Source organism: Crotalus tigris, unplaced genomic scaffold, assembly GCF_016545835.1.
Source record: "Crotalus tigris isolate CLP2741 ecotype Arizona unplaced genomic scaffold, ASM1654583v1 scf7180000024384.25900115:4084858, whole genome shotgun sequence".
Lineage (NCBI taxonomy): Eukaryota > Metazoa > Chordata > Lepidosauria > Squamata > Viperidae > Crotalus > Crotalus tigris.
The window spans coordinates 752492-772088 of NW_024100554.1; the positions used below are offsets into that span (position 1 = coordinate 752492).

Here is a 19597-nt window from a genome sequence, read left to right on the forward strand (position 1 = left end):
TATATTGTGTTGGTTGAAAATCCTTCCATTTCCCACCATTCAGTGAAACTGAAGAAGTTTCTTGGATGAGAGGTGAACGTCTTCAAGGAAAAAACAAGAAAGTTTAGTTACCTTTTTAAAAAGCACTTTTGGGGCAACAATGATTGAGCATCTCCATGGGCTTTTCAGGAAAACTTGATTTTAAGGATAATCATTTATATATCAAGTAGTGAATACATATAAATTATTTATAAGGTTTACCTGCCGTACTACAGCAGTTTACTTAGCACTATGCTATTACTATTACTGTATAATATTTACACATATAATTATGTTCTGTAAAGAATATTAATAAAGAGATGTTCATTTAATGTATTTTGAAGAGAAATAATATATGGAGTAGATCAAGATTAATTTATAAGACTAACTTAAACCTAATTAAATATATATATGTTAGTTTGGATGAAATTTGCTAGTTCTTGAATGAAAAGCTTTTTTTTTCCGCCTGCCTATTGGTTTGATTGGAAGATCTCCAATATTTTATAATGTAGTTGTTTTTAATGTATGGATCCCTTTGACCTGTTCAGAAAAATGATTGAAAATTGCATTAAAATTCTATAAGCAACTATTTCCTCCTCTCTTTTTATTTTTTATGTCTAGCAACATGCAGCCTGGATCATCCCTTTCTTCTGTTACCAAATCTTTGATTTTGCACTCAACACTTTAGTTGCTATCAGCGTACTGGTTTATCCAAACACAGTTCGGGATTATCTGCAGCAACTGGTAAAATACTTTCTTATTGAATATTCAGACGGTTTATGTAAATGATTGTTGTAGACTTCATTCACAGACTATGAGAATAAGATTCACCTGCCCATACATGCAGGCTAAACATAAGAATATTACTAGCCCCATGCATTCCTGTTCTCTGTCAGATGACTCTAGAACAGTGGTTCTCAACCTTTTTATACGGCGACCCCGGACATAAGCAGGCGGCGCGCATGCGCGGCGGCGGCCCCTGCGCAGCATGCATGCGTGGTGGCGCCCCCTGTGCGACACGCATGCGCGGCGGTGCCCCATGCAGCGCGCATGCGCAGCGCACATGTGCGGTGCCGCCCCTGCGCGGCACGCATGTGCGGCGGCGCCCCCATGCGCTGCCCCTGCGCAGCGCCGCCCCCTGCGCTGGCTGACAAAAAAAATGGCGGATCGCGTTGTTTGGCGACCCCCGTGAAATGGTCGATCGACCCCAAATGGGGTCGCGACCCACAGGTTGAGAACCGCTGCTCTAGAACCTATAGCATCCTAAACATTCTTACAGAGAGCAAAGCCAGGATTTACTTCTTCCTATAATTTGAGATCAATCTTTTGGGGTTTGTTTGTTTTTTGTTTTTTCTTTTGGCTGAAACTGGCACTTTGGTGGTGGTGGTGGGGCTTTAAGGATAACAGCAAATGCAGATCAGCATTAAAAGTGATAAGAGTATCAAAAACATTGACTTCTATTTCTCTGATCCCTCATTTTGCTATTATAGTAATTGCCAACTTATTTAGCATATGTGAATATGTTTGGATCAGAATGTCAAGAATGCCAAATCAGCTTCCACTGCTCTGGAAAATAATAGGAAGAACATTATGTCAAAAGAAAATATGCCGTGCCAAAGTGCTATTTAATCCCCTATGAAGGAATAAATTTCCCCCTCTATATTTAAGCCCCATTTTTTCCCCAGAATGGGGGGTGCAATGGGATTAATGGGAGGGGGGAGAATTCTGAAAAACACAATGTCGGACTGGAAAATATGTCCCACTCAAAGGCACATAGAATTTATTGCAAATAGTTTAATATTGCAATGCTTTTATCTTTCAATTGCTCTTTGTGCCAATATTTCTTCTTAGGGGAATTTTTTTTTAAAAAAAGGGAGAGGAATGAGGGGGGGGAATGTAGCAGACTGAAAGAGTTTAGCAGTATGCTAATCTTAGATTCCAGTCTTTTTCTTCTGTCGGAAGCAATTTGCAGAATAGAGGTGTAATATGTGCCTTCCTTCATAAGCACAATCTACCATACTTCACCTGCCTTCTCCAGCGTTGCCACAGTTGGTGGCGATTGGGGGAGAGAGATCCACTCTCAGCCCCAAACAAATCCAGTGTGCAATTTGGGGATCTTTCTAGACTCGCGGCTCCTGCTCTAAGACCAAGTGGCAGTCGTGACTAGGAAGCCTTTTGTACAGCTTTAATGTCGATTGCATCCATTCTTAGACTGGAAGGCTCTGCTCACAATCATTCATATCCTAATCATCTTCTGATTGGACTACTATCACATACTCTATGTGGGGACTGTTATGGAAAAGCATCTGAAAGCCTCAGCTGGTACAAAATGCAGTGATCATAGAATCATAGGACTGGAAGGGACCTCTGAGTCAAGGCGAGAGACCTTATACTATCCCTGTCAAATAGCTGTCAAATTCCTGTCAAATGGCTATTTTTGCAAACCTCCAGAAGTGGAGCACCTACAACTCCAGGAGGTAAACTATTCCAGAATAACAGAGTTGGGAGGGAGGTCTTCTAGTCCAACCCCTGCTCAAGCAGGAGACCCTATACCAGTGATGGCGAACCTTTTAGAGACTGAGTGCAACCCAAAACCCACTTATGCATCGTCGGGTGCCGGGTGGGCGTGGCCCATTGGCTGGATCTGACCCATTGGGTGGGCGTGGCTTTGGTGGTAACAACAGACTGGGTGGGACTAAAAAGTTCAATCAATCAATTGCAACTTTGCAAGATCTTTTTTTTTCCCGTGAGAAGTTGAAATTGACCGATTGATTGAACCTCTTTTTTTTGCACATGGCAGTGGAGGCCTAAAGCGAAAATGTTTTATAAAACCCAGCTGAAGGCCTAGGACTGGGGCGACAGTGCGGGTGTCCACAGAGAGGGCTCTGAGTGCCGCCTCTGGCACCCATGCCATAGGTTCGCCACCACTGCCCTATACTATTTCACACTAATGGTTGTCCAGTCTCTTCTTAAAAACTTCCAGTGATGACCTGTCCACTTCCTCAGCTCAACAATTTCAATTCCCGGATAACCGGACAAGACACCCACCCCCAGTCACCTCCCCTGGACCTGCAGCAAGGCCTGTGTCCCAGGGCGAGCAAATCTGAGTGACTTTGTCTGACAGATGCTGAACATGGTTTGAATTGGGCAAAGCTTTGTAAGAGAAGAGAGACAAAACTACTATCCTGCAAAAATAGGCATGTATTTCCAACAAAGTGAAGAGTGATGAAAATATTAGTTTGGCACTTAAGTAGCTTCTCTTTAAATAGAGAAGTGAAAGCATGATTGTACAGTGTTTATCTTCAATCTGTTATACTTCATCTGGTGGGATTAAACAGTTGGTGCACTTCAGTGAAATTCCAAATGAGGAAAATGTCTTGCTAGCACTTGGCAAAAGAGAAAGGCATGCAGAAATATTTGTGTTTAAATGAATCTGGCAGAAAACATCAAATAGTTTGTGGCTGCAATCTTTGAGAATGAAAAAGAACTCTTTCTTCCCTCCAGAATTCTGTAATTTAAAATGCCAGTATAAAAGATCACTGTTGAGTGATTTGTCAAGCTACAAAAACAGATACATTCAATGAAGAGTTGCAGTTGCTTCTTTGTAGTAGAAACTTCCCCATGACCGTTCGGTCCAGATATGGCCATCACGTGAAGGTTCAGATGGGGTGATTAATAATTTCTAAAATGTCACATGGGTAGTTCTCTGGTTATGACTGTAAAGGAAACTGTCCATTATGGTCATAATAGTAATGGTTGCAAAATGGTTTGCTCATGTGACCAACCCAATTCTATGACTTTTTTTTGTGGCAGTTAAGCAAATGTGGCAATTGTGAATGCAAACACCACAGTTGTCTTGCCAAAAAATGGAAGTGCCAATTTTCAGCAAAACCAAATGTGGTCACACAACTGGGGGAACATTGAAAACGGCCATAAATGCAGCCATGTTGCTGAATACCTAAAGTGCAGTCACATGACCACAGGGGGGGATTCAACCGTTGGAACCTCAGATCTGGGTCGTAAGTCCCCCTTAGCTAGTAACTTCAAATGATTGTTAAGCAACCTGCTATAAGCTGAGGACAACCTGTAGACAAGAGCACTGTCTTCACTTTATGATAACAAACAATCTTATATCAGAGGCAAGATGCAAAAAAGGATTTTAAGTTAAAACTGGCTTGGAATGTTTCTTAATATAATAATAATAAAGTTGGAAGGGACCTTGGAGGTCATCTAGTCCAACGCCCTGCTCAGGCAGGAAACCCTATACCACTTCAGACAAATGGCTGTCCAGTCTCTTCTTAAAAACTTCCAGTGTTGGAGCATTCACCGCTTCTGGAGGCAGGTTGTTCCACTGGTTAATTGTTCTAATCGTCAGGAAGTTTCTCCTTAGTTCTAGGTTGCTTCTCTCCTTGATTGGTTTTCATGTATATTAGGAACAATAGTAAGACTAATGACACAAAGAAGTGAAGGTATGTTCAATCTTTAACTTAGATTGCTTTAACTTAGATTGCTTCATAGGGGAAGTGGTTGGACCTAATGCTCTTAATAGCCTTTTCCAATTGTGTGATGAAGATTATATATGAGTTTTACACTTTCACTGCATATAGAAAGAATTGGGAGTAGAATGCATGGTTTTCTCTGCTTCTTTATTCAATTCTCAAAACAATCTTTGGGACAAATTAAGGACAATTGCAACATGGTCTTAGTGGGTGGAGAGGTAAATTCCTGCCCAATATCCTAATTGCTGAATTCTAGCCACAGCTTAGTGAATAAATCACAGCTGCCTGGATTTATGCAACAGATTAAGTCAAAACCAAACAAATTATAATTTAGTGTAATTTATACAATGTGTGAATCCAATCTATGACTCATACATCATTCAACACATGGAACAGAATTTTGTAGCATCCAGAAACTCTGTTGCAGTTTGATGCTTATTTTTGCTGGAAATTGAATGCTATGTATACAAGATGCCCAAAGTCCTGAGCAAGTATCAATTGCAAAGGCACCTTCTTTTCTTGCCTTCACATCTATCCCATACAATTATGTAAACAGGGTTCTTATAGGACTGTGGAGTTTACTATACCCAGTTTGTGTCAATATTTTTATTTGAGAAGGTTGAATGATATTTCCAAATTAATTTATGGTTCTGAAAACTTATTTTCCTCCTTTGCATAGTGACTGCTAAATCTGCTTGTCTCCTAATCTTTTCTACTTGTTTTAATAGATTACAAGTAGACCTCGGCTTATGACCAGTCACTTAGTGACTGTTCAAAGTTACAACAGACCTACCTCGGGGTATGTACGACCCAGATTCAAAGTTCCAATGGACGCCCCCCCCCCCATGACCACACTTCATGCTCTTGCAGTTACATGACCACACTTCATGCTTTTGCAACCAAGCTGCATTTATAGCCATTTGCAGCGTCCTGTGGTCACATGATTGTGTATTACGATGGTTTTGCCAAAAATCAGCATTTACTCCCAGTTTTCTGCAAAACCAACCCATTAAGCCATTTGCCTAATGACCACGGCATCCAAATGGTCATTTTATGACTGCTGCATTCATTTATCAAACCATTGCAAAAAAAAGGCTGTAAAATCAGGCTGATAATGTTACCGGCCCACTTTACAACTGTCATAACTTATGATTGTAATGGATAGGCCACATTATGGTCGTAACTTGAGGACTTCCTGTATTAGATTGGAGACTGGAGATTGGAGTCCCTTGGAATGTCATTTAATAAAATCCACTTCAAGCTCTGTGGAATTAATGAGTAGCGAGAAAGAACTTGAAAGTCAGTTTGTTATAATGGTTAAGGCATTGGGCTAGAAACTGGCAGATTGTGAGTTCTAGTTTTGCCTTCAGCATGAAGCCTGCTGGGTGACTTTGGACCAGTCACTTTCTTTCTAGTGTTGGAAGAAAAGTCTTCATCATGGTTCATCCAAGCTGGGAATAAACATGGCAACCGGTTTGGGAAGAAGGTTGGAGTTTATTGAAGAGCCAGACAGAAAGATGGCTCTGGCAGAAAAAGAGGAGAGAAAAGGGCTGAGCACATGTAGGAAGTAGGTTTTTACACCCTCTGAAGCCTTTTGTTTGGAGTTGTTCTTGTGGCATGAACTTTGACCTGAGTCTGAGTGTGCCTTTCTAATATTCTGATGGTGATGGGTCAATCTTATTATGTCCAAAGGTCATATCCTGCTTCCCTGGGGCTGATGACTTTTAGAGTTTGGATGGGTTATGTAGATTTTAGGTCTTTGTCTTCTTAATCTCCTAGCTCCCCGGATTTACATCTGCATCTCTATAGAACTGGTTTCTGCTTGGGGGAGGCAGACTTGGGGCTATTAAGAAAACTGGGCATGCTTTTCTGCCTCTTTAAGATCCTTTGAGAACGTATATTTTTCTGCCCTTTTAATATTTCCTTCTCTGTGGGGCTGATTTCCCATACTAGGAAGAAGGCAATGGCAACCCACTTCCAAAAAACCTTGCCAAGAAAACTCCAGGGATTGGTCCAGGCAAATATCAGGAGTCAAAATTGACTGGAAGGCACACGGGCATATCAAAAAACTTGCTCTGACAGGATGACTCTGAAGTTGAAAAATGTCCCTCAGTTTCACACGACACAACCATGTTAAATGAACTTTGTGTTTAAAATTATAAAAAGGAAAGCAGAAAGTTTGATGAGATTGCTAACAATTTCCTTCTAATTTTCAGCCTGCAAATTTCCCCTACAAGGAAGAGATTATGTCAATGAATTCAATCTGCTTAATTGTCATTCTTCTTCTTTGTTTAAGTATCACATTGGCTTTCAAGGTAAGCATAACATATTTTTACCCACCTTAACAATATGAACTGGAAATGATAGAAAATGTTTATTGTTTGTTTGTTTGTTTATTAAATTTATCTGCTACTCAGTTTAGTAGCAAGGGAATCTGGGAGGCTTTAGGATGCCTAAATTTAGGTTGCCGCCATAAACTGAAGTGGACAAGAGAAAAAGGAAAGACCTCTTAAACCAGTCCTCTTTGTTGAGTATGGACAAGCACAGGGACTCTGCTGCCAGCATGTGCCAATATGCCCACAGAATCTTCCTTGGTGCCCCTTTGTCTCCCTGTCTCATCCGATTCATTTTTCAATTATTAAAGATTCTTCTAATTATAAAGGTAAAATTGGGAGTTGAGGTGCTGCACAGTGAAATGCCAGCCCATGACAGGCTTACAAAAGTCTGATAAGCAGAATTAGCAAATCAAAATAATGGGGGAGAACAGCAAAATGCTTTGTTTGAAAATAAGGTTAGTAAGGTGCTTGTCAGGAGACTGATTAGCTATTTTCTGCCTCTACATTTTGCTCTAGAATCTGTCAGATGAAGGCAATGTATAACTGTAATTTTGCAGATATTTGAAGATTTTTATCACTTGTCTTCAGTTTGTTTTTGTTTTCTCTTCTTGTTTTTCATGACAAAATTATTAATGCAATAAATTGTGATTTCTTTTCTCTTGGGTGCATGTTATTGAATGAAAACTTGTTATGTATCTGGATATGATACAGAAGGTTTAGGTTTCTTTGCAATACGTTGATGGCTCATTTGGTATTTAGGGACTACAAGGTTAATTCATTCTTCATCCTTCCGAGGTTGGTAAAATGAGGACCCATATTGTTCGGGGCAATATGCTGACATTGTAAACTGCTCAGAGGATGCTATAAAGTACTATGGAGCAATATATAAGTCAAAATGCTATTGCTATTTCTATAAACCTCAACTCTTGTTCTCATCAGACTCACTCTTAAAGTCACTTCCTATTTTAGTTGTTTGTTCCAATTTTCATTTGCTTCAGTATCATTCAATTATCTGCCATCAGCTGATTTCTTGGCCATCTATTGTCAAACTCGCAACGTCACATGACATGTCACGACATATCGCAACTTTTTTTCCATTGCCGGCAATGGGGTAGGTGAGGTTTCGCCATGATGCTTCCAGCCCACAGGCTGGCAGTTGACACCCTTGATCTGTACAGTATCTTGAAAAGTAGTTTTGAATTAGGGAAAGTTTTGATTGATACTTTCTTTTCAATGAAAATGAAATGGATTCCTGTTTATTGTGGGAGTCATGGAGATAAGGAAAATTGTTATGTCCCGAGCCTTGCAAACGGCTCGGGCGTTTGCAGGCAGTCCCAGGCAGGTGCAAAGCTGCCCGGGACCAGACAGGCTGTCGCCAGCGCCGTGCGCATGCGCGGGTGCTGGCGCGGGAAAAGTATCGCATTTACCCAGGAAATGTCTATATAAGAAGCTGGGAGGTTTTGGGAGCTGCTGAAGCCATCTACTTGTAAGCTGAACGCAGAATAAAGAAAACTGAGAACTTCAACTGCTTCTCGTGTCTGCTTTCCGCCTCAACAAAAATTATCTCCTTTACTTTCTCATATTAAAGATATTTTTTAAATTTTGTTATTGTTTAAGCTATCTATTAAAGCCTTGTGCTGTGTTAATGGCCTTTAAAGCTTTGTAAAACTAATTGTTGGATCTTATTAATCTTTGGCAAAATGCACAGCACTGTTTTGTGGTTTCCTGTACATGGAGTTCTTTTATGTTTGGCCATCCTTACTCTTCTTTTGCAGCATTTTTTAAAACATCCACCAGACTGCATTTGCTTAAACCAAAAATAAATGACTCCACTGAAGTAGTATATGCTAATTAATATTATATTTATCATGTTTAAGAGATTACTATAATAATAATAACATTTGTAAAGGCAAAATGTTAGCAAGATAGAAAACAGTTTCTGTTATAGAAATGGGAAAAAGCTATAAATAAATCCTCTAACATTTTAAATTGACTCCTGGACTGTGTTAATAGAATGTTCATTTGTTTCAAATGGAATGTAAGAGCAAGGAAAGCAGACTTAGTTGAATTTTAAAAGTTCTAAGGGTTTGATATTGCCTTAATTTCTTACTCAAATAATATTGTTAAATGGGATTGTTCAGATTAGGGCTGCCAGGTTTCAACTGGAGAGCCAGTTAGGTGTACTAGCTAAAAGTACTAGGCTAGAAACTGAGAGACTATGAATTGTAATCCTGCCTTGGGCATGAAGTCAGTTGAGGGGCCTTGTGCCAGTCACCTCTCTCAGCTCTAGGAAGGAAGCAATGGCAAACCACTTCTGAAATATTACCAAGAAAATTGCGGGGACTTGTCCAAGCAATTGTCAGGAAACAAGATTGATTTAAAGGCATCCTAAGAGGTCTCAGCTGTTAAAAAAAGAAGAAGACCACTGTTAGATGACAGCAAACAGTTAAAAGAGCTTCTACATGTCTTTGCTGCCATTTAGATCTTATTTTTTATGTTTTGAAACTGGTAGCTGAAGTGCACCAAAATCAATGAGCTGCAGCAACTCCTAAATTCATATGCTTTCTGTTCTCTGATACACAACAAAAAAATCCTCCTAAATATCCTTTTAATATAGGATATTTCAGACATTCCTACTTTTTCTATGGGATACTCTGTATGTTTCACATGCAAGGCCTACTTGCAATAATCTTGAGAGCCCAGACCATACAGAGTAACCCAAAACTTTGACTATAGCACCATGAAATCTCCAAAAATTATTATTGAATTATTTTAAAAGTGTCAGAAGAGGAAATGCTTGGAATGTATAATTATGGTAACTAGATTTACTTTAAGTATTTTAAAAATGAAATCAAATTCACTTGTCCTGGTTTCATACACTGTTTTGGGATGAATGGGGTCCCTGGAATGTATTTAAAATCCAAATTGTGCTCCTCTACTACAAAGTAAATCATTCTGGGAGACTGGCTGATTGAGAACAGCTCGTTAAGCTATTGGATGAGTAAATAGCAGAAGTGAGATTTGTATCAAGGATTTCATAATTCTATAATAGGATTCCGTTATTATGTTATACCAGCTGTCTTTAGAGGTAGAAACTCAAGAAATTTACCTGACCATCTCACTTCTCTATTCCTGGATAGGAAAAATATGCACTATAAAATCAGTTCATGACAACATGAAGTTCTTTCAGCAGAATGAAAGTCTTTTAAGGACAAATCTGCAGGAAAGAGGTGGACAAAAAGAATCTTCATTTCAGTATTTATATAAATTGTGCTTCTGTGTGTAAAACTCCAAGGCACTTGTTTTTGCCAGCTTGCTGAATTTAGTTAATCATATTCAGATACATGTGCTAACAGATGACTCTACCAGGTGTCAGTTGTGGGCAAACTGCTGGTGTTTTTTTTTAAAAAAATAATAAACACTTGTGACCCTGGCTTCCAAAGAAAAGAATGAAAGATGTGGATTTGGACTGATTTGACTATGCACATTTTTATAACTTTTTAAGGTGTCTGTATATCCATTAGCTCTGGCTTATATCACTGCATCTCATTAATCTACCTTGCAAGCAAATTTATGAAGAGATTAATACTGACAGGGAAATATTTGAAGCCTTGATATGCATGTAGAATATGCAGGATAATATCCAGATCAATTTTCAAAGAGAACTTACTATAGTTTTCTTTTACTGTGAGCAAAGGTTCTTGTCTACAATGATTTAAATAGTGTTTTGCCATTTATCTCCTAAAATTTGAGGCTTAGACTATCCCTATTTTTAATTTGTCATTTTAAACATCTTTTTTCATAAATTTAACTATTCTAAATGAGTACAAAACTGTTCCAGTGAAAGGAGAGAAGCTTTGGGAGTTACCCACACTAACCAATGTTCTGCAGAGTTGGCTTTTGGAAACAAGACAGAAAGGAAAAACAGGAATCTCTTAAGAAGCATATAACATATGATTCAACTTCTCCAATTTGAGAACTTTCCCTGAGATCCTCAGCTAGCACAGTAAAAACTGAAGGTACCAAAGTTTGGAAAACCTGCACAATGGTGAAGCAATTCAGTTCACTATTCAACACATCTTGTCTTCTCCCTTTTCTCCATCCTCTTTTCTTCTAGGCTTACTTGATCAGTTGTGTATGGAATTGTTACCGTTACATTAATAACAGAAACAACTCTGATGTCCTGATCTACATTACCACTAATGACACAGCGGTAAGTTTATTGGGGTTGACTGGAGCTGTGAGAGGTTCCTGGGTTTAGATGAGAAGACCTGTTTTGGAAGGTACAAAATCCAAAGTGATGGGAATCTTCAATGATGCAACTTTGATCAGCATGGCTGTTGCTTTCCTATGTACTTATCAGGCAATGATGAGTCCTATTATGCTGAGACAACAAGTTGCCCAAGTCAGATATCACTTTCTCTATGCTCTGGTTTCACCGAGGAAAAATCAACTAAATTCATTTCTGGAAAAACTGTTTGTGGTTTTGGATAATGTGCGTTTCGGGACATTAGCAGGGAATGCTTTTGTCTTCTTGTTGAGCTTCCCAGAGATATCTGGTTGGCCATTACTAGTAACAAAACAGTGATTAAAATATCTTTTCAATAAGTTCATGTATGTAAAGTTTGATTTTAACAATGGTTTAGTAAATAGTCCCAAATTAGTGTGGTTCCAATACTCCACTTAGCCATGAATCTTAGGTTATAAACTACAGTGGCTCATGGTACAGTAAATAAAAAAAATAAATGTATACTATGGCTTAGATTGGTGTATAAATCCAGATCTAACAGGGTTCTTTCAGTGGTCTTATATTTACAGCTCCATTGTTCAGGGATAAATGTATATTCTCACCTGTGCCCAGGCTTGTCCCTATGTTGACCATCCTTGTGCTGCTTATTTAGCATTTCCTAGATAATTACCTGCTGCATGCCTTTTATCTAAACCTGAAGTTTTGAAAATTAGAATTACCAAAGAACAAGCCAACACTTAAGAAAACATCAGACTAAAATTTCACATCTTAATTTGTTCCAACCTTGATGTTAATATAGATATTATGGTAAATAGGTCTTTAAAATCTTATAGTGGGCAGACTGAACCTTGCATTCTCTAGAAACATTGGCCCCCAGTTTGGGGATATTAGCTTATGGATCTGAACGGGACCTCTGTCAGTAGGTCTAGTTCTGTACGTAATGCTCACCTTCTCCCTAAAGATTCAGTCCTTCAGCCTGGGAAATCTTAAACAAAAAGAGTATCATTAATGTGCAATAATGCAATTAAATCCTTTTGCTTTAATTCCCATAACTATCCACACCCTGATATTGGACAGTCCAGGAACATAAACTTTTTCTGTTAATATTTGCTCTGAATTAGACCCAGAAAGCCCATTTCTTGGAGGTGTCTTGTAATGACTCCCAGATGATCCTGCCACAGGAGACTGTACATTTTAAATCACTTCCCCTGATAAGTGAATGTTCTTTGTCTAGAGAGAGCTCTTTTATTTTCTAAAAGTTAGTACTGTCAAATATGTGGGCAGCTGTATATTCTCTCACTCAATAAATGTCTTCTGAGGAATGCTTTGGCAACACAAAGAATTTCAAAGCTATAAATTATCTCTGGGCAGTTCATTTCCATTTGTAATTGCTCCAGAGTGGTTTCTAATGGCAATGCTCATAGACAAACATTTAGGTTGCTTCCTGCTCAGTTAAGCAGAGAGACAAACTGAGCTCCACTATTTAACAGATGATATTTTATTAAGAAATAATTCTAGCTGTTGCTTAGTATATGTGTTTCAGGCAGACTCTTGAAACTGTTCTACGTCCTATGAAATATACAATGATGGTTGTTTACTTGTATGGTGCCTCTTCCCAGATTCTGGGGTGGCTCACAGTGTCAATGTATAAAATGATTATCCCAAATCCTCAAATACATATAAAAATAAAAAGAGAAAAACAAAAGATAAAAACCACATTCAATTACAGCACACCAATCTGTTGCATAGGACAGAATGGATAGGTCTTCACAATTTTGCTGAAGCCCAAGACAAACTGACCAAATCTCAGCCAATAGGATGCAGCTGATGAAAATGTGATTTTAGATAGCTGTTCAAAAGGAGTGGTGAGAGGAAAGATCTAAGGCAGTGGTTCCCAACCTTTTCTATATCCCACACCCCTAGAATGCTTCTGATATATTCTCACAGCCCTTACAAAAGTTCGAAATAACGGCAACGAATTATGCATATAGACTGTAATTTTGAAAACCCAAGTTTTCGCACACCTGGTTGGGAACCCCTGCTCTAAGGCATTCCACAGTGTAGAGGTCTCTGGGCAGATCTATTGTCACCACCAACCCTGAATGTCAGTGCCCCTTCAGGAACGACCAGAACCACTGCAGACCAATGACCATCTCTCCAATTGCTCAGAAATGGCCTAGGAGGCTAACCCAGTTGATGGTTTTAAAAGCTGCTGAGAGATCAAGGAGGAACAGAAGGGTTGCATTCCTCCAAACCTGGTCTCCCCAAAAGTCATTAACAAATGTGACCAAGGCAGTATCTTGACCTTAACTCTGACTGCCAAAAGTCCAAATAATCTATTGCTCTAGGGTTCTTTGCAATTATAAGACCATCAATTGTTCCGCAACCTTTCCTAGAAAAGAAAGGATCAGGTTCATGATTATCATGGGTCGTTGTTAATCTTAAAAAATAAAAGATATGTCCAATACTACTATCTGAAATATTAATCCACCATTATTTCATAATCAGGTTGAGTAGATAATATAAAAGATTATGAAAGTCTCATTACAGCTAGACCTGGTATTTAATAGCATATCCAGAGCTTCTGGGGTCCAAGGATCTGGAACCATGGCTTCCAATGTGAGGGCAGAAAAATTGAAAGAAGGATTAATCAAAGATTCAGTCTCCTGCCATACTTCCCTAGAGTCCCATTCCAGTTCCTATAACTACATGACACCCACTCCTCCTGGCCAGGTCCTTCTACCTCTATCCAAGAAAATGTCCTGCTATCCAATACAAGAGCTCTTAACTAGGTTAACTAACTTCAGGATTAAATCAAGCCCTCAGACACCTAACTCCTCACACTAATCCCTGGCGTGACATCACCTCCACCCTGCTTTCACTAGAATTGGCCTTACAAAACTGGGAGATGTGAAGTCCAGGCCTGACTCTCCTCTTGTTAATAATTCAGGTTTCTACTTCAAAATCTATGCATCAGGCTGTAGCCCACTGACCAGGCTGGTGGAAGTCTGCAATATTTTTCAAATACTTTACAAATCACATTCTAGCATGTTGCTATTTCTCAGCATGAAATGGACCAGCACTCTGAATCACAACTGCCTTGGTTAACATTTTAAGCCAAGCGTCCATCCATGCACTGTATCATCAAACTCATTTTACTGCTTCCTAACATGTTCACGTTAAAAAAATAATAATAATAATAATAATAATAATAATAATAATAATAATAATAATAATAATAATAATAATAATAAAGGAAAAGTTTCCACCACACATTGATATCATGCAAAATGCAAGGTATGGAGAAACTGGTTATTCGTAAATCCAATAGTGGGCAGATGTGGGAAGGGATATTTTGCTATCAGATATCATTGGAATAGCCAAATCTGACTTTACTACACAAATGATTATTGGGTAGCAAAGACATAGTTGAATACATGGCAGAGTGCAGAGAAACAATACTTCTCTTTCATATTTTTTTTCTGCCTTAGTTTCTTAATCATTTATTTCTTTAGCAAATTTATATAGTCACTTACAAATGTGACTCCTGGCAGCGTACAACAAACAATTAAAAATAAGAATAAGCCATTAAAAATTAAACATAGTTATAATTAAGTCCATGGAAGAATGGACCAATATCCTAAACTCAATATAACCATCTCTGTTTCCATAGCATCCCCAAGGCTGCTGGAAAACCTTGATTTAATGGATTTTTGGAAGGCTAATAGAATTGGAACTAATGTCACCTCAGGGAGAATGGTGTTCCAGAGGACAGGAGTCACAGCAGAAAAGACTTATCTCCTGGGTTCCATCAAAGGGAACAGTGTAGCAGATGGGACCTATAACATATTTCTCCTGCTGGACCTAATGGGATGGCTAGATGTAACCAGGAGAGGTGGTCCCTCAAATAATCTAGTCTCATGCCATATAGGATTTTAAGAATCAAAACTAATACCTTGGATTGAACCTGGAAGCAAATACAGCTCACAGGACAGAGGTGTAACATGTACTGTTCTAGGGCCATATACAACTGCCCTCGCCATCACATTTTGCACCAGCTGAAGCTTCCAAATTCTCTTCAAGGGTAGCCCCATGTAGAATGCATTACAATAGTCCATTCTAGAGGTAACCAGGGCATGAGTAACTGAGTAGAGCCTCATGATCCAGGAAAGGGTGCAACTGGCACTCAACACAAAGGTGTGCAAAGGCCCCTCTATCCATGACTGTCATGTGCTTCTTGAACAGGTGTCATGAGTACAGAAGGACCACAAGATTGTATACCAGGTCTGTTTGGGGCAGTGCAATTCTACCCAGCATCAAAGATGGTAAAGTTCCAGTTCCAGAAGGTCCTAAAACCCAAAGACAAAGCCTGCTGTCCCTCATCCAGACCCAAACAGCCTCCAGACACAAATGTGTCTGAGACAGGAAGTCAACAGCATTATTTAATTCATTGAGGGTGGAGATATATAATTGAATATCAACAGCATATGGATGACATGTCATGGTATCTTTAACTTGCATGTGTGCTGTCTCAGATAGTATAATCATTGGCACTGGAAAGGCTGAAGTTAACTTGGCAGTCAGATCAATGATTTGTCTTTCCATGTTTGCATTGTGACAATGTTTAACTGAAAAATAATTCTGCTTCCTGCCGCTCCTAAGTGCTTGTTACAGATGTGCTGGTGTAAAAAGAATGTTTTCTGTAACACAACAGTGATTTAACAAAAGAAAAAAAAATCCACAGCCTATGTGTAGAGGTTTATTTGAGCCAAATTCATTGGTTAAAACATATGGACACTGCCTGTAGGGACTGCTGTTTGCTGTAATCCAATTTTGAAATGGCTTGTTCTTGATCTATTTCCATTTTGAAATTGAGCCATTGAGTTCTATTTTATTAATGAATGATGCTGCAAATCAGTTTTCAGTTCCAAGGCTCCAAAGTTATACATGTATCAACTAAAACCACAACTGCCACTGACAATGTAGAAAATACCTCTTCTTTTCCTCCATTTCTTTCCAAATTTCTGAAAGAGCTCTGTTTTAGAAGGAGTTTTAAAAAGTAATAGTTTGTAAACAATAGTGGAAAATACTCTGAAGAGGAGAGAGTTGTAGGAAAATGGTTTGTGGGTATACTGACTAAAATGTTTTGATTTTTTAAAAAAACATATCTATTATTTTTCCTGTTAAAAGAAATCTCTCTGTAAAAGCTGATTTTTTTAACCCAGCATGTGCAATCCTTAACTTACAACCACAACTGAACCAGAATTTCTATTGCTAAGCAAGACAGTTATTAAGTGAATCATGCTTCATATTGCAATTGTTTTTGACACAGTTGTTAAATTAATCACTGCAGTTGTTAAACAAAACCAGCTATCTTCACTGATTTTGCTTGTTAGAAGCCATTTGGGAAGGCTGCAAATGGTGATCCCATGATCCTAGATGCTGCAACCATCATAAATACATGCCAGTTGCCAAGCACCCGAATTTTGAGCAAATGACTATAGGGATGCTGCAGTGGTCGTAAGTATGAGGACTGGTTATAAGTGCCATTGTAACTTTGAATGGTCACTAAATGAATGGTTGGAAGACAAGGACTATAGCTGGCTGGGGAATTCTGGGAGTTGAAGTTCACAAATCTTAAAGCTGCAAGGTTGGACATACCTGTTTTAATCCTACATTTTTCCAAACCATCTTTCTTTATTTTCCTCAGGTGCTGTTGCCATCATATGATGACTCTGCAAATAGCCCAGAGAAAGATGCCCCTCCTCCTCCTTACGTAGCTGCATAAGTGTGATATGTACCTAAAAAAAAACAACTATATTATTTTTCAGATCATCCAAGCAATATATCCTTCCTCTTTCAAGATGGACATGCAAGAACCTAGATTTATTTATAGATTATTTTCAAAATGTGTTTGTGTTTTCTTGTTTTGCCTAAAACATCACTGAACTGGCTCAGTTTAACAAAGTATACTATTGCATTGTAGGTTTTTTTCTTCATGTAATATGTATTTTTATTTCCACCATACCTATACGTGGAAGTTTTGCAGAACTTCCAAATCAATTTTAAGAAGTCTTAATTTACAACTTTCAACTGGATTTAGATTTACCTTTCCTTTAATCCAGATGCAGGCAAACTATAGGTCAAATATAGCATCTTACATCACAATGTTGCTACTGGGTGGCAAAATAGCCAAATTTCAGAGGAATTTCAGACTGTAGGGTAGAAAAGGATAGGAAAAAAGTTATCTATCTGCCTCTCCCACAAATAGGGATTTATGTTTCTTTTCTTACTCTAACTATCCCATCCCCAAACATAAAAAAACCCCAAAACATTATAATCCTCCTAGTCCAGAAATAATATGTTTCATCAGCCAGATGTTTCCATAAAATGTAATCACAGTTCCCATTATCCCTAACTGGAATAGCCAACCACTGTACTGGCTGAAGGATATGAAAATAGTGCAGTTTAAACAGTGGGAGGGTATCAGGCAGGGGACTACAGATTAAGATTTTTACCATATTTCCCCAAAAGTAAGACCCAGTCTTATATTATTTTTGCCTCCAAAAGAGGCATTAAGTCTTACTTTTGGGAGGTGTCTTATATTTTTCGTGGCACCTGCCTCGCCTCACGGTGGCAGCACTAATAGCCCTATCCAGCAGGAGCTGCAGGGCTGCTGGCCCACTTCTGCTGCGGCTGCTCGCGGCAGAAGGCCACGAGGCACATCACACTGCTGCCGCCACAATGAGGCGAGGCAGGTGGGGAAGGGGGTGGAGCTGCCCCATGTGCCCTGCACCCGCTTCCTTCAGGGCCCCCCCAGCAGACCATTCCTTGCTCCCTTTCATTCCCCTCCCGAGCCGGACTGCCATGCTACTGTATGGAGGATGGGTGGGGTAGACCTGGTTCCCTTCTGCCATTTCGGAGCCAGGGGGGAATGATGGCAAAAGGCTCCGCTGCAGTGGAGTGTGTTCTGTTGTCTGCTTTAATATAAGAATTTAATACTCCTATTTGTTCCATTTGGATAACTCCAGTGTCTATGATGTCTGGACTATGGCAAATAATAATAATAATGTTTTCAATATGTATTACAATCATTATCATATAACCTTACAACAACCCTAGAGGATAGGCCATTATTTCCATGTCTAGTTTAATTCTTATAAATAAGCTGGCTACAATTGCCTTCATGACTGACACAGCATACAAATTGGCTGAAAGAATGAGTAAGTAACATTTGCTGTTCTTATCTGGGACCCATTAAATCAGTTAAACATAAGGATGACTGTCTTCAATCCCATTGATTTTAAGCCTATGTTTCTTAAAGGTTTAGTATAGGTTTACTTGAGAAGCTGGTATATAATCACAAAGCTATAAATCAATAAAATTATTGTTTCTTCTTCACTCATTTAAAAATGGAATCTCTCTCACTTTTTGAATGAGTCATGCATTACATGAAGCCATAGTTTGCTTAAATGAACCACAGCTGGCTGGGTTTGTACAGATGACAACATTAAGAAAGTTATATGTGGGTTACCGCAATGCATAAAATAATAATAAAAAAAGATTATGAAGAAACTAGGGACAATTGTTCCATACTTCTCTATTTGGCCAATGTTTAAAGTAGATTACATATTAGTCTCAGTGCAGCTGTTGAAGATTATTAGCCTACTATTGGTACAACACATGCCTTAAGTGCAGTAATTCAAGGGTTCAGCCCTGGTTATATTCACATAAACATCCATTTTCCCCAAACGTTTTTGAAATGTTTATAAAACTGAAAAACAGGATTGAGGGTAATGAAAGTAGTGAAGTGGAATTGGAACTGAAAACAAAGCAAATTTCTCCTTCTGGGATGATGTAAAAGGAAGAACTAATAGACACCCCTACTTCCAGTACAGGCTATTTCTTACTATGTACTAATTTGCTGATCAGGCTATGAAGTGACAACGAATTTTCCACATAAGAAGTTTTTCTTTTGTTATGCTAGTCACTATTGCACTGGATTAGGCCTTACAATCAATTTAAATTCATATTTTCTTTAGTTTTGGTTTACCTGATCTGGATAATTATCTAAGTGTTCAGTTTGGTTTACTATTTTTAATTTGTGAAATTTTTAATTATCTGTATGAAATGAGCTATACACACTTTTCATTCAAAACTTGTGGTAAAATTAAATCTAATAAAAGGATTATTTGCTCATATCTTCGTATGACCTACGACATTTTTTCAATAAATGCCATTATTGGTTCAAGTATCAGATCAGAAATATTTGAGTTTAGCATCTACTCAACTCTCAGCCAATGAGTGAGTGATCTGAGAGATGGTGATTTGGGGCCAATCTCAAAGTTGGGTTAATATAAATGAGGTAAAATCCTCCTTTACATTAAGTTGGTTCCTAGAGGGAAGATGGTATACAAATAACAACAACAACAACAACAACAATAATAAAGTTGGAAAGGACCTTGAAGGTCATCAAGTCCAACTCCCTGCTCAGG

The 19597-nt window shown here is 38.6% G+C and overlaps 1 protein-coding gene across 1 annotated transcript in view; it reads left to right on the forward strand.

Moving 5' to 3' along the window:
- LAPTM4B (lysosomal protein transmembrane 4 beta) overlaps positions 1-19303 on the forward strand; it is a 40583-nt gene extending 21280 nt beyond the window's left edge. Inside the window, exons 4-7 of the mRNA XM_039328932.1 lie at positions 640-762; positions 6734-6832; positions 10971-11066; positions 16813-19303. Coding sequence (XP_039184866.1) covers positions 640-762; positions 6734-6832; positions 10971-11066; positions 16813-16890 — 396 coding nt within the window. The 3' untranslated portion in view covers positions 16891-19303. The remainder of the gene's footprint in view (positions 1-639; positions 763-6733; positions 6833-10970; positions 11067-16812) is intronic.
- Positions 19304-19597: the final 294 nt, after the last annotated feature.